The 16,482-nt window shown below is 42.3% G+C and overlaps 1 protein-coding gene across 2 annotated transcripts in view; it reads right to left on the bottom strand.

Moving 5' to 3' along the window:
- Window positions 1-16,482, bottom strand: part of INTS9 (integrator complex subunit 9) — a 109,052-nt gene that overhangs the window by 49,326 nt on the left and 43,244 nt on the right. For both annotated transcript variants that reach the window (XM_059926820.1, XM_059926819.1), the window contains exons 5-6: window positions 13,628-13,767; window positions 11,563-11,649 (exon numbers count right to left, since the gene is read on the bottom strand). In XM_059926820.1, the coding sequence (XP_059782803.1) occupies window positions 11,563-11,649; window positions 13,628-13,767 (227 nt within the window). The remainder of the gene's footprint in view (window positions 1-11,562; window positions 11,650-13,627; window positions 13,768-16,482) is intronic.

Genomic DNA, 16,482 nt, shown 5'->3' with positions numbered 1-16,482 from the left:
TTTTTTTTTTCTGTCTAACTCTTAAACATGAACCAATAACCCAGGATCACCATGCATTTGAGTAAAGTCTCTAAAATGATAAAGGCTAAAACAAATGGAGGAAGGGGGAGAGGAAATAAATTAGGTAGATAGAATATAACAGTCATTATTCTCCTTGGAGAGATAACTAAGATAGTATATCTAAGAAATGAGAGGAGACTTCTACTAAAAAGTGGGGGAGGCATTAAGAGAATAAAAAGAGCTCTTGCATGGGGAGGGGGAGGGGGAAGGGTAAGCTGTGACAAAGTGAGAGAGTGGCATGGACATATATACACTACCAAACGTAAAATAGATAGCTAGTGGGAAGCAGCCGCATAGCACAGGGAGATCAGCTCGGTGCTTTGTGACCACCTAGAGGGGTGGGATAGGGAGGGGGGGAGGGAGGGAGATGCAAGAGGGAAGAGATATGGGAGCATATGTATATGTATAACTGATTCACTTTGTTATAAAGCAGAAACTAACACACCATGGTAAAGCAATTATACTCCAATAAAGATGTAAAAAAAAAAAAAAAAAAAAAGCTCTTGGAATAAAAATATGATACCATACAGACAATGAAAACATGCCAACAAAACATCAAAATTTCAAAATAAGCTAAAAACATTAAAAAATTATACAAGGCACAAAAGACCCACAAAAATGAAGAATCAGGAGAGCTTAAAAATGAGGGAACAGAACTCAATAAAGAATTAGAAACTTAATAAGAATTCATAGATGAAGACTAAACTAATAGAAACACAAGAGTGGATAAACACAACAGATAATGCCGTTCAGTAAAATATAGGAAGAAAAAATTCAACACTAAAAAGAAATAAAGAGATAAAAAGAATTTGAAAAAAATGACAAGTGTTGAAGAGAGGCAAGGAAGATACAACATACAGATAACAGGAGCTCCTTACAGAAATCCAAGCAAGGGAACAGAATAATAAAAACCATAACTGCAAAATAAAAAGAAACTATACACTGAAAGAACACATTGCATACCTGAAAATACTGACCCAGAAGAATTAACACCAGATATATTCTGGGAAAATATTTACATTATAAAGAAAACAGACAAATCTTTGGCTGTGTGCCAATAAAACTTTATTTATAGAAACAGTGGCAGGCCAGATGTGGCCATAAAACAGAAACTTGGCCATAGTTGCCACCACTGTTCTAGATTGAAAGGGCCCACTAAGCTCAACACATGAATGTAAACTGTCTTTAGGTTTGACACATCATCATAAACTTTAAGAACAAGAGGAGATTCTAAAAGTCCACAGAGAGATAAACAGGATACATATTGAAGACCTAGACTCAATAGCATTGGACTTTTCAACAGCATTTCTGGAAGACAGAAGAAAATAGAGCAATGCTTTCAAAATTCTATGAGAAAACTACATCTCACTCACATTTCCATCAGAGCGTGAGAGTAGAATGAAGATATTTTAGACGTGCAGGGTCTCAGACAATTTACCTCCCATGCGCTCTTTCTCAGGGAGTTGTTGGAGGATGTGTCCTGCAAAATGAAGGCGTAAACAAAAAAAAGAAAGGCCCAGAAAACAGAGCTTCTAAGAGAAGAAAGAGGCAAAGAAATCTTCAGGATCATAGTGGAGAAAGTCCTAAACTGAATGCCATGCAATAGGCCCAAGAGCAGCTGACACCAGGCAGGGGAAGAGTGAAGGCTCTGGGAGACGACTTTTCAAGAAGGTAAAATTGTTAGACCACCCATCGAGTTTGAACATACTGAGGAGAGACTTAGACAAATGCAGGAGGGGTTAGAGATAAAGTAGTAATATGTACACAGAAAACTAAGCAAATAAGCAAACAAGATAAAATTACTAACTCAAGGGAAAACAAAGAGTTGTGCAAGAAGAAGAAAAAAATCGTAACAATGTTGTATGGCCAGTGAATTGCATGTTCCTGGTCATAAACATGGAATAGAGATTTAGCCAAAATAGCACACAGATCATGATGTTCCAATTCTCTTCACCTTTGTTTCTCCAGCAACAAAGTATCAATGACTCTTCTCTTTACCTTCGGCATAAACAGGTGAAGAGTCTCTTATTTCACTTATCTGAGGATTTTCTTATTTCACTTATCTGTCCCATGTGTAGTGAATTGCTTTAGGTTTTACAATATTTAGTCAATAAATATTTACTTAACCCCGACTATGGCCATAGCATCTAAGTCCTGTAAGGGATTTAACAGGTACAACATAAAGGCCTGTGCTCACAAGGAACGTAAGTCTAAGAAAAATTTTACAACAGTACAAAGCAATAAAAGAGATGTGGAAAGCCATGAGTCATCCTTGCCTGCAGACTTGCCTTCACTCCCAGAAGGGCCTAAAGGATAGATTGAAAATGCAAATCTACACATACACACACACACACACACACACACACACACACACACACACACACTCCCCTCCTCCACTTTAACAGTGCACCATTCCATTCAGGATAAAATCCAAGACTCCTAGCATGACTTTATAAGGCCTTCTTTATCGAGGTCCTGCCTCAGCCTACATTCTATATACTGAGGTATAAACAGCTCTCGCGGCGCCAGGCTCCCTCCAGCCTGTAACATTCCACCGTCCTCTTCGTCATATTTTGTGTGGACAACACTCCTGCTTTAAAATCTAGACCACCTGTCACCTTTTCTCAGGTCTTGAGATACTCGTCTAGGCCAGGTACACATTGTTTGTGCTCTTTGGGAAGATGGCCTGAGTCTCAGAGCCAGGGAAGCGGCACAGAAGGTCTCTTTGGAGGAGGTTACTGGCAGGGGCCGCTGCTACTGCTTCTCTCTCCTTCCGCACCCCTGCAACTCTCTGCCACCCACTCTGAGGAAGGAGAGGTTTCTCTCAGAGGCACATCATGGGGAAAGTGGAGGATTTGCAGACTTGTCTAGATTTAAATCTCAGCACTGCCTCTTTGTCTCTGAGCCGGTCTCCTCGTTTGTAAAACAGGGAGAGTATCACTTCCTTTTAGAGCTGTTCTGTGAGGGATAAATGATACAATGCACGTAAGCGTCTGGCACAGAACAGATGCTGAGTAAGGACTGTCTCCAACCGTCTCCAATATACACAGCCATCGTGGCCCCAGAACATGCATTTTCCAACAATACTGTAGTGGACTTCAGCACAGGTGACTGTGCTGAAATCACCCAAGGTGATTTACTCTGATGAGCAGCAATGACTCTGAACTTGAGTGGCCCAGGCACTGCTCTAGAGGGGCTGAAGGAAGAACCCAAATTACTCCCCTGCTTTAGCTCCTCCTTTAAATTCCTCCAGATCAGGGAGCCCCATGGCTTGGGCTTCCTAGGACTGCCCCTCACGAAAAATAAAGACTTCTTACCCTGGGCTGGAGAGGAGCAGAAGCGTTTCTTAACTTTACACCAGAGCTGGAAGGCTATCATGGGAGTGGCTGGAGTGGGGAGGGTGGTGAATAACAATGCAGCCCAACCACATCTTTCATCTCAGTTGCATTTGTTTTAATTGCCCTTAGCTCTGCCAAGGCCCTGCAACTGAGACACCTCTGGCTCGAGGCTGAGCTAGTAAGTTGCACACCAGCTAGATTAGATCCACGTTCTTTAACTGGCCGTAGGTGTCTGGGTTCATTTCCGGGCTCTCTATTCTGTTCCGCTGATCCATATGTCTGTTTTATCTGAAGGGCACCAGTAAGTGTGCGCCGAGGTGGTAAAAACGCCAGGGAGGAACAGACCGGTGAGCTGGAAGAGGAAGGCCAAGCAGGTCCCAATGACTCTGGTGTCAAGTCTGGCCTGCTCAGCTTAGGGTTCGGTGGCAGGCAGCTTCTGACAGGGTTCCCCAGGCTCCCCGCCTCCCATATTCACACCCTTGCGTGGGCTCCTCCCACTGAATGTGGGCTGGACCAACCGGCTTGCTTCTAGTGAAGAGACTGTGAAAAAAGTGACAAGATGTCACTTCCAAGATTAGGTTACAGAAGACCGAGACTTCCTGCTCGTCCACAGTCTCTCTCTTGCCCTCTTGTTCACTCTGATGAAACCAGCTGCCATGTGGTGAGACGCTCTGAGGAGATGCCCATGCGACAGGGACCTGAGGGAGGCTTCAGCTACCCACCACCCCTGAGGAACTGAATCCTGCCAACCACCGCGTGAGTGAGCCAAGAAGGGGGTCCTCCCGGTGGAGCCTGAGATAAGGGCAGCCTGGTGGGAGACCCAGAATTACTAATAAGTTAGGAAGTGTTCTGGGCCATGTTCTAGTACAGAGGCAGTGTTTTAATACCTCAACTCAGCCTGGGCTTTTCTCAGGTCTCATCAACGACATTTTTACAAACTCTAATTGTACAGAACATTTGTAGAAGGTTGGTCTTCATACCTAATTTAGTTGCTTTAGTTGCAATATTCAATAATTTACCTACCCTCTTTTTTCCCTTCATATATCTAAACTGAGGGTAAAATGTTTCCTTCAAAAACTGTTGAAGACCACAGCAAATGAGAAATTACACACACACACACACACATATGTGTATATATAATATATATTATTAACATTATATATCTATGATATTCAGTGCCTATGAATTCCTCCCCTTCACTCTATGCTTAAATTCTTTGGGTATCTTATTCTGGTACCTTATATACTGACTATACTGCTTTCAGATCTAAAATGAATTATTTGTCATTTCTCTCTTTGGAAATGTTTAGAGGTTTCCTTTATCACATAGGTTTGGTGACTATGTTTTCACAAACAATTTTGATAAGTTTTCTATCAGCTAGACAAAAGATTTAAACTAGGAATTAGTCAAATGTATTGTTGGCTTTTCCAAAAGAACAAACTTTCAATATTCTTTTGTACAAGATTAGCTTTCAATGCTTTTCTCTCCTTCCTGGTGTGCACTGGCTGATTTTAACCAAGCCAGTCCCCTCTCAATCATGCCATGTTGCTATGTTTTTGCCCACAATGTTCTCTTATCTTGGAACGATCTCTTCCCTCATTCAAACCCTGCTTAACCTGCCAAACCAAGCTTGAGTCTTGCCACTTAGTATGGAATCTCTGCTCAACAAACTCCTTGGGTACAGGGACTATGCCTTAAACTTTTGGGGGCATTTCCCTGAAAACTTATAATGCCAGGCACTTGGTAGTTAATGAACAAATGAGACTGAAGTCCTCTAAATTTCCTATTTATACCCCCAAATTTCTTTCGCTAACACCTTTTTTACTCTTTTGAGATATTTAGTCACTTCCTCATTACTTCCTTCTATCTCCTAACATCTTGTCTAACTCAGCTTTCCCTAAAACTCTCCTTATGCTTGAGGCCATAATTAAAGAGGCATTTACAGAGCCATTCAAAGCCATTAGGATTATTGGCTGATTAAGGATAAGTCGGATAAGGAAACCCAATGGGAACTAGTTCTGTTTTTTCTGGCTTTCCAATTTATCAAAGTCAAGTTCTCAGAGTCTAAATGCTTAATAAGTACTTCCTAAAAGATTTCATTTTTTTGTTTTGTTCTTATCACACTTGAGTGCTTAATAAACTTTTTTCCCAGGGCTTGACATCACTCCAGAGCTCTGCTGTCTCTTCTTCCATCCTACCAGCACAACATCATGTGTTTTCTTAAAAGAGCAGGACTTTTAGGTCCACAGGGACCACTTAAAAGCTTATAAATAAAACACTGGTTGGGCTTTTTCTAAGTGTTTGATGAATGAATGACTGAACAAAATAAATATAGGAGCAGAATACAAAGAATACAAGAAGCAGAAAAGTTTCTTTCCTCTCATTACAGTGAAGTGTGCTTACTATACATGTGAGTGGGGTGGGGTGGAGATGGGCTAGCAGAGTGATCTTTATGGAATTTACCAAAAGTAAAGCCTGAAAATCAAGCACTTCTCAATACTAAACTGAAACCAGATTATAATCCCTGTTTTTTTGTTTTAGATCAATTTCTCTCTCCAAAGTACAAAGGCAATTGCTTAGGCTACTGAAGCATGATAGAAACAATTCTTGAGAGGGCCTAAACCATCTCTGCTTTAATTTCATGCTCATCAAAAACCTCTTACCTATAACTTGATCTCTTTAAGTGGACTTGCTGCCCAGAACAGCGAGTCCTAGACAGATGAACCACCCTAGTTCTAGAGCTAGGCAGATATCTCAGGATAAAGTAATTAAATGGGATTTTTGTTTCTCAGTCAGTATCCTGGGAGTTTAGTTAGCCCAAACCAGTCTTCAGAGGCTAATCAACTCTGAGTGAAATGAAATGATTAAATTTCTGGAACTGCAAAGCTGAAGAACTGCCAAGTTGTGACGACTCCATCAAAGTACTGCCACTCTCTGAGCACCTGCTTAAGGGCATCTTTAAAAACTATAACATAAGCAAACTTAGTGATAGTTTAATTCAATTCTCCTATTTTACAGAAAAGGAGACTGAGTCCCAGAATCTGAATGACACTGCTAACTAGAGGCAACAGTGGGATTAGGAAAACAATCTTCCTTCTACTATACTACTTTGCTCTCATCAGGAAAGGTAGCATTGAAACATAAATAAGGCTATGGAAGGCAGACGTGTGCTGGTTACTGAAAGGGGGTTATGTGAGCCAAGTGTATCATTAAAGGGAGAAAGGTTGTTGGTGTTTACTGAGCACCTACTGTGTGCCTGGCACTGTTTTAAGAACTTTACTTGTATTACTCATTTAGTCCTCACAACAACCTTGTGAAGTTGCTAATATTATTCCTATTTTATAAACGAGGAAACAGAGCCTAGAAGAAATAAACTTCTGCAGCTAAGAAGCAGATCTGGAAGGCACTCAAACACCAGTCTATTTGACCTCCAAGCCCATAGCTTTAATTTTCTTCCTCCTACATAGTTAGACCTGATAAATTCCTCTATAAATACCCAAGGAGTGTCAGAGCAGAGGAACTTCAAGTACAATATGCTTTTTAAAAAAATTTTATGTCTTCTAAAAGATATAAACCCACATTTTAAGCTCTGAGCACTGAAAACTGCCATAACATTTCAGCCAGGAATATATTAATGCATAACTCCTTAATGCTTGTCAGAGGATTATGACAATACCCTGTAATGATTTATTCTTAATTATAATTGTAAATTTCTAGTCTTATACAAAAATGCTACCCTTATATTAAAAATACTAGAGACTGGGTAAGTTTCTTCAGTGGAATATTGTGCTTTAAATTTTCCCATTAAAAACCTAAATTTTGGGCTTCCCTGGTGGCGCAGTGGTTGAGAGTCTGCCTGCCAGTGCAGGGGACACGGGTTCGAGCCCTGGTCTGGGAAGATCCCACGTGCCGCGGAGCGGCTGGGCCCGTGAGCCACAATTACTGAGGCTGCGCGTCTGCAGCCTGTGCTCCGCAACAAGAGAGGCCGCGATAGTGAGAGGCCCGCGCAGCACGATGAAGAGTGGTCCCCGCTTGCCGCAACTGGAGAAAGCCCTTGCACAGAAGCGAAGACCCAACAGAACCATAAAAAAAAAAAAAAAAAAAAAAAACACCTAAATTTTGAAGTGCGTATGGGAACGTCAGAGGCTCAAAAATTATACTGTAAGGGATTCTCCTTTTCCTACCCTTCAAAAATCTCTTTTTCAAGAAGTATAAGCTACAATGTCAAAATGAGGAAGAAAGATGGCTAACTTCTAAATAAATCTCAGGGAGCAGTGTCGACTGAGGCAGGGAGTCAGGCAGCTGCCAAAAAGCAAGAATAATTTTTTTTTTTTTTTTGGTAAACATACTAATACTAAATCAAATGCTAATTCAAACTAACTTCCTGTGATTTAAAGGAATTTGTCAGAAACCAATGAATCTGAAAGATTTTAATTCGTTGTTTTTTTAGTTGGTCTTATTAGTAACTTAAGCTACTAAGATGCATTAATTCTTGACATTTAACCAAGAGACTGCCTGTAAAAGGTTTAAGTATAAGTCAAAACCTGGGGGCTCAAATCCAACTCATGGAGGTGTTTTGCTTGGATCATACAGAATTTTACTTTAATGTGAGAGCCAACATTTTTTAAAGATGAAAAAAAAAATCACATTTAAAACATCCAGATCTTGAGCTTCTTTAAAAAAAGTAAAAGGGGGCTTCCCTGGTGGCGCAGTGGTTGAGAATCTGCCTGCCAATGCAGGGGACACGGGTTCGAGCCCTGGTCTGGGAAGATCCCACATGCCGCGGAGCAACTAGGCCCGTGAGCCACAATTACTGAGCCTGCGCATCTGGATCCTGCACTCCACAGCAAGAGAGGACACGATAGTGAGAGGCCCGCGCACCGCGATGAAGAGTGGCCCCCGCTTGCCACAACTAGAGAAAGCCCTCGCACAGAAACGAAGACCCAACACAGCCATAAATAAAATAAATAAATAAATAATTAAAAAAAAAAAAAAAAGTAAAAGGGAAGATTTGGCAGTGATGCGCTCACTTTCCCATACGGCCAAAAGTCTGCTGAAGCTGTGTGTCAGCTGCCCCTTTAGAGAGGTGTAGTCACTGGTCCATGATTCCTGGCAGCCCACCTCACTCCTGTACTTACCTATAAACCCCTTCCTCATCCCTGGAGGCATCTGAGTTTGTGACCCCTATTTTATAGGAACTGGACAAGGAGAATGCAGGAATTAAAAAATAAATAAATAAAAAAATAGAAAACAAAGCCCACATCACTTAGTCACTGTACTAGACAGCAAAAACAAACAAACAAACAAAAACAAAAAAACCCAGTGCTTCTCAATACAGTATGTCACAGTATCTTGGGACACTTGATATCAACTAGCTCATGACGGAGGGAACTTTTAAAGTGGTGTAAATCCTTCAGCATAAATGTTCAAATGCAGCACTTTTAGTATTCTGGCCCAAGATTAAATTCTAGGTGAATATTTCAAAAGAATTCTCTTATCTGATGTCAATTAAAAAATAGCTCCTCAAATTTTTCTACCACTTCTAATATTTATGCTGAGTTTCTCCAAGATAAAAACAGGACACAGCTTTCTTGGTTTGTCTAACACCTCAGCACAATCTTTCCAATAATTAGACTCTTCTCTTTGTCTATCAGTTAACTATGGCTCGTCTCACACTCAAAAGCCAAAACAAAATGCTTGACCAGGGTCAGAACTATGGTCAGGTTGCATGAAGTAATGAAATACAGTCTCTGACTGGCCCAACTTCTTGCTCCTCTACCAAGTTAGCTCTCAACAGCTTCTGATTTTTGCCCACCAGGTGGCGAGACAGCAAATTCAAGGTTTTATTTCAACTAGCACCTTTGTATTCCCTAAGCACCTCAGGAAATAACTTTCTGGCCCCCTCCCTAGTCCTCTGCTCCTTCAAGTTCAATTCACCTTTTTCCCTAATATATGATGGCCCTTTTTTTGGTGAGCCAGTTATCTTGTATTTTACAGAGAATGGGAAGCAAAGAAAACTGCCAAGGACTCTGCCCGAGGTCACAGAAAAAAAGGCAAAATAAGGACTTGGACTTCCTTAAGACTTGGCCCAGGGTTTGGGATTCAGGAAACAGTGACCTTTGAACATCATTTCTGGTGTGCCAAAATTATTTGTGGCAGAATATTTAAGGGTATAAATTTAAAAGGAGGAAGTGAGGGAAGCCAAGGTGTACGTGTTCCACAGGGAAAGAAAACAAAAGTCCTCAGGTTTCTAAGGAGGGAGATGGAGAGAAGTGAGGTGAATGTGGGCCAGTGGGCACATGGGAGAGGGAGAAAAGGGGAAGGAGGTATGCAACGGGCAGGAGGAAGGGAGCTGAGAATAAGAATGCGCAACGAGGACGGGAGGGGACCTGTACCAAGCGGGTGGGCGGACAGATCAAGGAAGCCATCCATGTGTACAGAGAAGACTGAGACAAGTGCATGTCCAGAAGGCGTTTCCTAATGAGAAGCCAGACAGACACCATATCCCCAGTCAAGGAAACAGAGACACAAGAAGATCCATAAAACACAGGAGATGCACAGTTATGTTGCTTCTCCCCTGACGTGAGAGGGGGCTCACATGCCTGCGAGAAGCCTGTACGTGGCTGAGAAGCGGCCCAGCACAGGGGTTAAGGGCACGGACTCTGGAACCAGACTAGCCCAGCTGCCTGGGTTTGAATCCAAATTCTACCGCCCACTAGTTGGCTGACCTTGAATAAGTTACTTAACCTCTCTGTGCCTGTTTTCTCTTCTGTAAAATGATAATGTTAAAGAACTAAGTGAATTAAACACTGAGAAGAGTGTCTGGCACATAACAAGTGCCACACAAGTTAAATAAAATAAATAACACGTACAAAAAGGAATGCATAAAGGAGGAGACTCACATGCTCAAACTCTGAGACAGTTACAGTATAAAAACCACAGCATATTCTCCTAGCTACATATTCATATCCTTGTAGAAAGAATGTCACAAAAGCCAAGACATTCTAAAGTTCAGGTAAGTAGATGGCGAACAAATCACGGACCTAGAGGGAAAGAGAACCCAGTGGCGAGGTAGCTGGAGAAGAGTGGACTTGGGTAGGAGTGTAAGGAACGCACGTTACCTAAGAAGTCACAGACGGGCTTTTACTCCAGACTCTGGACGCCAGGCCTGGACGGCTGGGGCTGCGGTGCCGGGAGGTGAGGGCAGCAGTTGGCAGGGCTGGACCAACTGCAGTATGTTAGGGCTGACTCGTGTCCTCTGCTGCCGATCAAATATGAGAGTGGAAGTAGAATCAAGCTGCCTCCCGCCTCCTCTACTGCGTTTCTACTTACTTCACCTCGTCATCTATAGCCTTAGCCCAGGCCTTTGTTCTCTCGCCTGGGTTTCTGAATCAGCTCTGCCGCTGGGCTTCCCGCCCCCATCTCTGCACCCCCATCCATCCTCTCTTATGCTTCCAGGGTTACTTCCCCTAAAAAAACATGCGATCACGTCATTCACCGCCTTGTCAACCTCCCCTGATGGGCTTCCCGCTCTCAATAATAAAAAGTTCCATCTTGACACAGCAGACGCTTCATTATCTTGCTCCAATGTCCCTGTCTGGTTTCGCCTTTCACCTCTTTACTCAGCTAATTCTAACCCACCCTGAACTTCTCACTGTTCCCTAATATACTATATCCTACGGTGCTGTGCCTGGACCCCACTTTATGACCCTTTCTATCAGGAAAAGTCCTTTCCTTCCTCTGAGACCCACCTTAATTGTCATCTGCTAAGGAATGTCCTCCTCAGTTCCCTAAGCAGAGAAAGTTCTTCATTTTCTGAGTGCCTACAGCATTGTGACCAAGCATCTCTTATAATAACATGCCACCCAAGACTGTACTTTAGCTGTTTGTCCGATTTCCCATTAACCTCTCAGCACCTCAAAAAGACAGCCAACTGTTTTACTTACTTTTAAAAACTCCCGGACCCAGCATACTACCTTGCATATGGTATGGTTGCCTCTCAAATACGATGGTTGAATCAAACACAACCCTTCCGTAACACAGGGAAAGGGGAATCTTAATTCTAACAGTATAAACGTTTAAACAGAAAATACAAAAACAATTGAGACTGTTCTGCAAAGCCCCCAGCTCTACTGCCATGGGGAGTAGACGGCCCACTGCTTACCGCTGAATATCCTTGTTCTTCCACAAGGAGGCAGACTGAGACTTGGGCACGCGTTCAATGAAGTTCACCAACTCTTCCATGAGAAGCCTGAGTTTAAACAAAGAAAGTGATGAACACTCAAAAAGGAATCAGAAAAACATGGCACTCTTAACACTAGCCAAGAGAAGCGGGCTTGCCTGTCTGCCCTCCCCAGTCGTCCTTCCTCTCTCTGCTGCACATAAATGTGGGCACCATTTTACGTAAAGTTGAACAAAAACCTAGCCTTCGCGTTGAATTTTCATGTTAAAAATTCTGAATGTAAATGATTTAATTCACCTTTAAAATAAGCCTGGTGTGCGCTTCTTGTCTCTAAACACTGAAAGATATAAGCCTATGGTTTAACTCACGCTCTTAAGACCTCTGCCTTTATTTTGGTAATTAAAAATACAAAAGGAGAAACAGTTAAAAGAGCATGAAGTACCTGATTTTGGTGGCAGCAAGGTGGGGGTAGGATTGTTTTTTAATGACAATATTAAATGGACATTTTAAACTGGTAAAATAAGTTCTCTTCATATACGTTTTAGGAATTAACAAAATTCCACATGGAAGAATACTCTAAGGACTAATCCTGAAACTCTAACTCAAGGACCTGCCAAAGGACAGGCTCTGCAGATCACAAGCTGGTTCACCACAGAGTCACAACTGAGGGAATCTAAGCGATGCCTCACTCAACTGGATCAATGATCCCATGCTCTGAGGAATACATGGGAACACAGCACTGATGGGACCCTGGATGGCTAGGGGATGGCCAAAAAGCTAGAAATAGACTTTCAACATCTTGAATCCCCTACATAACCCAGTATAGATTGTTCCATATTGATTTAAATCCTCTCCCAATAAACACACAGACATGGCAAGCCATAAATTTATTAGTATTTGAATGCCGAACAACTTCATTTCCACTTACTTACTTATTCCTAATACTATCATCGTCTTTCATCTGTTTTTTTTTTTAAATTGTCTTTCATCTTGAAGGAGCAGTACCAGTTCCAGCATTCTAAGATACGGAATCCAAGCTCATTATTTTTCTGGCTGTAGCTTTCTGGAGAACAATCTGGTATGTCCATCCTCAGGCTTTAACTTTTTCAGACTAGAATCTAATGTTTTCAGCTTGTCCTCTCACCAAAACTGTTACATCACCTGGAGTGTTTTACTTTCCTACAATGTCTCTTCCTCAGATCCTTTATGTTTTTCTGTACACACTGCAGGTAATATGGTTTGACACAAAAACAAGGACATATTTTGTTTCATTTCTGGTAATTCCATCGTATTGGACTTCAGTCAGATTCTAGAACCCAAAGCACTTAGATCCCGTATTTCGGGTCTTGATAGTATCACCTTATACCATACTTCTTTGTTTGCTTCAGCACAATTCTTTTCTCCTGGGGTAATTTTCTTCTCACTAAATGATGCTGTGGTTACTTGAAACAGCCATCGGTCCCATGGAGGCTTGGGAGGGGCAGGGGAAGAGGCAGCACAGCATTCTCAGAGTCAAAGAAAGGCTCTGAGGTTTTTATTCCATACAGTCCCGAGTTTCACTATGTCAACAGTACAGACGACGTAACCATCTAATTACCCTGTTTTCTACAAGCCGTCCCCATTTATGGTCTGCACTGTACCATAAAAGGGGGGAAATTTTGAAAGCAAAGTAGTAGGATTTCTTCCTCTTTTCTCAAATATGCTGTGTTCCTTTCCTCCCGAAGCGCTCTGCACTGCGTCCTGGTGGCGTCCTACTGAGTGATACTTCCCCTAATTAGTGTCATCTGCACAGAGGAGCTGTCTCTGCAAACTCCCTGCTCCCGTTTTTCTAAAAAAGACTAACGACCATTACTCGCAGCATCAGTCTCTAGGCAACTCCAAAGGACATTTGTTTTATCTGGAGAGCTGTCTGTTCGTGCCCGTTCTCTGGGTCAGCTGCTCAGAGGGAAATAACAACCCCTCCTCGCACAACACTCTATTAACAGTCACCACTGAAGGGGGGAGCTCGCCAGCCACTCTCTAATGGCACAGGAAGAAATGCTCTCACCTGCCGATCTGAACGGTGGGCTCTGTGGCATAGACCGTGCCTGTGAACCCCGTGTGCTCAGTGATGTAGGGCAGAGCCATCATGCAGTGATAGTTAGAGATGAGGATCACATCTACCGTAGACAGATCTATTAGCTCGGTCTGAAAAGAAAGGGGAGGGAATGATAGATATCTGTGCGGGGCACATAGATCAACGTGATGGGACTGAAAAATGATGTTGCCAGAATGCAGAGGAGTGGCTTTGGTACTACAGAATAATGATGCCTTTCCTGCAACGCTTCTATTCTCTCAGTTTAGGATACTTCCTAACGTTGACATTACACGGCAGGACAGGATGGCTACTGGAGAGAGTGCAGCCCGTCCGCCAGAGGTGCTCTGATTTTACTAAAACAGAGCTCTGCGAGTCAGACATGCGAGGATGAACGACAACAGGACACTTCAGCAGCTGCTGCCTGGCAAGTGGAAGCAGGTAACACGAAGCAGACAGCACAGTATCAGCCGTGAAGGAGAGGCACACAGAAACCAGCTCTTCAAAAGTCAAATGCGGGAGGCTACTGTTTTTGGAGTAACTTCTGACCACTAGTGTTGGGTGTAGACCCCCTGCAAATGTAGTGGCAGAGTCATAAGAGGAGGTTATACTCTTGGGTTCTACCCTAGTCACAACCCCCGCTCTACCCTTCACTCCATTATTAAGGTCATGTGAAAAGGGAAAAGACAGGTTGGCAGGTGAGAAAAAATGCTACCCATGTTTGGTAAATTTTTATGAACACTCTTTTAGTAGAAGGGAACTTTTTTTCCATAAATTTAAGTCCTACCTGCCTTTTAAGGCTCAATTCTCTTCTTCCACTAAGCCTTCCTTATCTGCCCAGACGAAAGAAACCACTTCTTCCTCTGAACTGTCAAGGCACTTTATGAATATCCCTCTTGTGGCAGTTATTATTCTGTACAAAGGCAGGCACCTCGAAGTTATCACTTTGTCCCCCCAAAACTGAATGTCTCTGAGCTCAAGACTCCTGTGTGACTCATCTCTGTCCCCTCCCCGCTGTGGTAGCCAGGACATAACAGGTCTTGGCGCACTGTTGTTGGAGGATTGCATCGTTATAAGCAGCACCCTCTGTGGAGAAAAGTGAGATGCAGTGGTTCAGAGACATCATCTTAGTCTCTGAGCTCTCCCTCATGGAACTTACCCTGTGGAAACTGTATGGTACAGTATGGACAGCATGGGGTAACTCAAAAAAGAGTTTTAGTTAGCAGAATGGGTCACAGAGCTACTATGTCCCCTACAGAGTAGAAGTAACAAAGATGTCTGTGCCCTCTTTGCAAATAACAGAGACAGTGTGCCATTTTGGGTGTGGGTATCTTCTGGTTGGTGACTTTATGTGTAAAGTAAGTTGATTTAATAAAGCCGCCAAGGCATAATCAGCTCCTGAGGACAGCATGGAGAGTAGAGGTCAGAAGCTACTCACCGCCAGGGCAATGGCAATCTGTGTGAATAAAATGTCTAAGGACATAACTTAACTCCATGTTGTGTACTGCACTTCCAAGACAAAGGGTCATGGGACATCCTGTTGGTCCTATTCCCCACCAACTCTCCAGAACCATTTTTAAACAAATGAGAAGATTAAGACAGAGTAGCAGAATGATACGTCCAGAAGAAAACAAGGGAAGAAGAGGTGAAGCAACAGTAAAACCCAAAAGCATCCCTACCTTCCTTCTACCTATACAGAAACTGGGTAGGAATATTTGAAATTTCTCTTTACTATATAAGAATCAGCCCACAGAGTCTAGAATGATAAGAAATTTGGTGAGGACAGCTCGGGGGGAAATACATATATATATTTTCTGCTTGGATATATATCAAGAGTGCCTACATAAAAAATTTTCCTCTGAGAAATAAATTTAACACCCAAACTATGTTTATATACTCACATCTATATGTCTACTTGCATACTTTCACTCAATGAAATCCCATAAAGATTATTTTAATTTTAAACTTTTATATACAGACACTTGGGTTCTACAGACCATGAATTTAGTCAAGACAATCATAATTTATTGGTTGATTACTATATTGTCCTAGACTTTACACACAGTCTACAGTGTAGACTTTGGGGGAATACAAAGACATTTAAGCTAGCTGCACTAGATTATAAATTCCATGAGGACTGGGACTTTAGTTCTGCCTGGCTCAGCCACAAGTCAGCCAAGATTGGACAGTGTAGTAAGTCCCTCTCTCCTAATTCAACAACTCTCGTATTTTCTCCTGATCATACAATGCCCTGGTTTCCCTTAAAACAGTGACTACTACTAACCTGTCATAAACCACAAATTATGACACTAGTTGAAAAAACCTATATGGCTTTAGAACCCTAAATATAACAGTGCTGCTTTAGCTTGGCAAAGGTGAACTGTGAAACGGTGACTGTTTAATTTCAAAGTTTAGTAGTTGATGGAGCAAGTCAGAAAGTCACCAGAACTCCAAGCCAGGAATCCTCCACTGCGGGCCACAAGCTGAAGGCTGCAGCAGTCAGTGCCACAGGCAGTAAACTGACAATAAATGTAGCACCTAGGATTAGGAATCTTTGAACAGATGGGGAACTGCCCCACCAACTACTAAATGACAAATGAAGATGACGAAAAAGATTTTATTAGCGGTTAGGGAGAGCTCAGGATTCTCAATAACTGTCTACCTTCACACTTGTTCCTACTAGTGTACCTCAAACTTTCTCCCTAATTTGCCAATTTCAATTACCATGTCCTACTTTGTTTTTCTTCCTCTCTTTCACCCTGGTGTCCTAAAAGGGCACATCACCTACTACAAAGAGAGAGAAAAAAAAAAGTTTATCTAAAGGGTAT

The sequence above is a fragment of the Balaenoptera ricei genome, chromosome 6 (assembly GCF_028023285.1).
Source record: "Balaenoptera ricei isolate mBalRic1 chromosome 6, mBalRic1.hap2, whole genome shotgun sequence".
Taxonomy (NCBI): Eukaryota; Metazoa; Chordata; class Mammalia; order Artiodactyla; family Balaenopteridae; genus Balaenoptera; species Balaenoptera ricei.
This window is presented reverse-complemented; position numbering and strand designations above follow the sequence as displayed.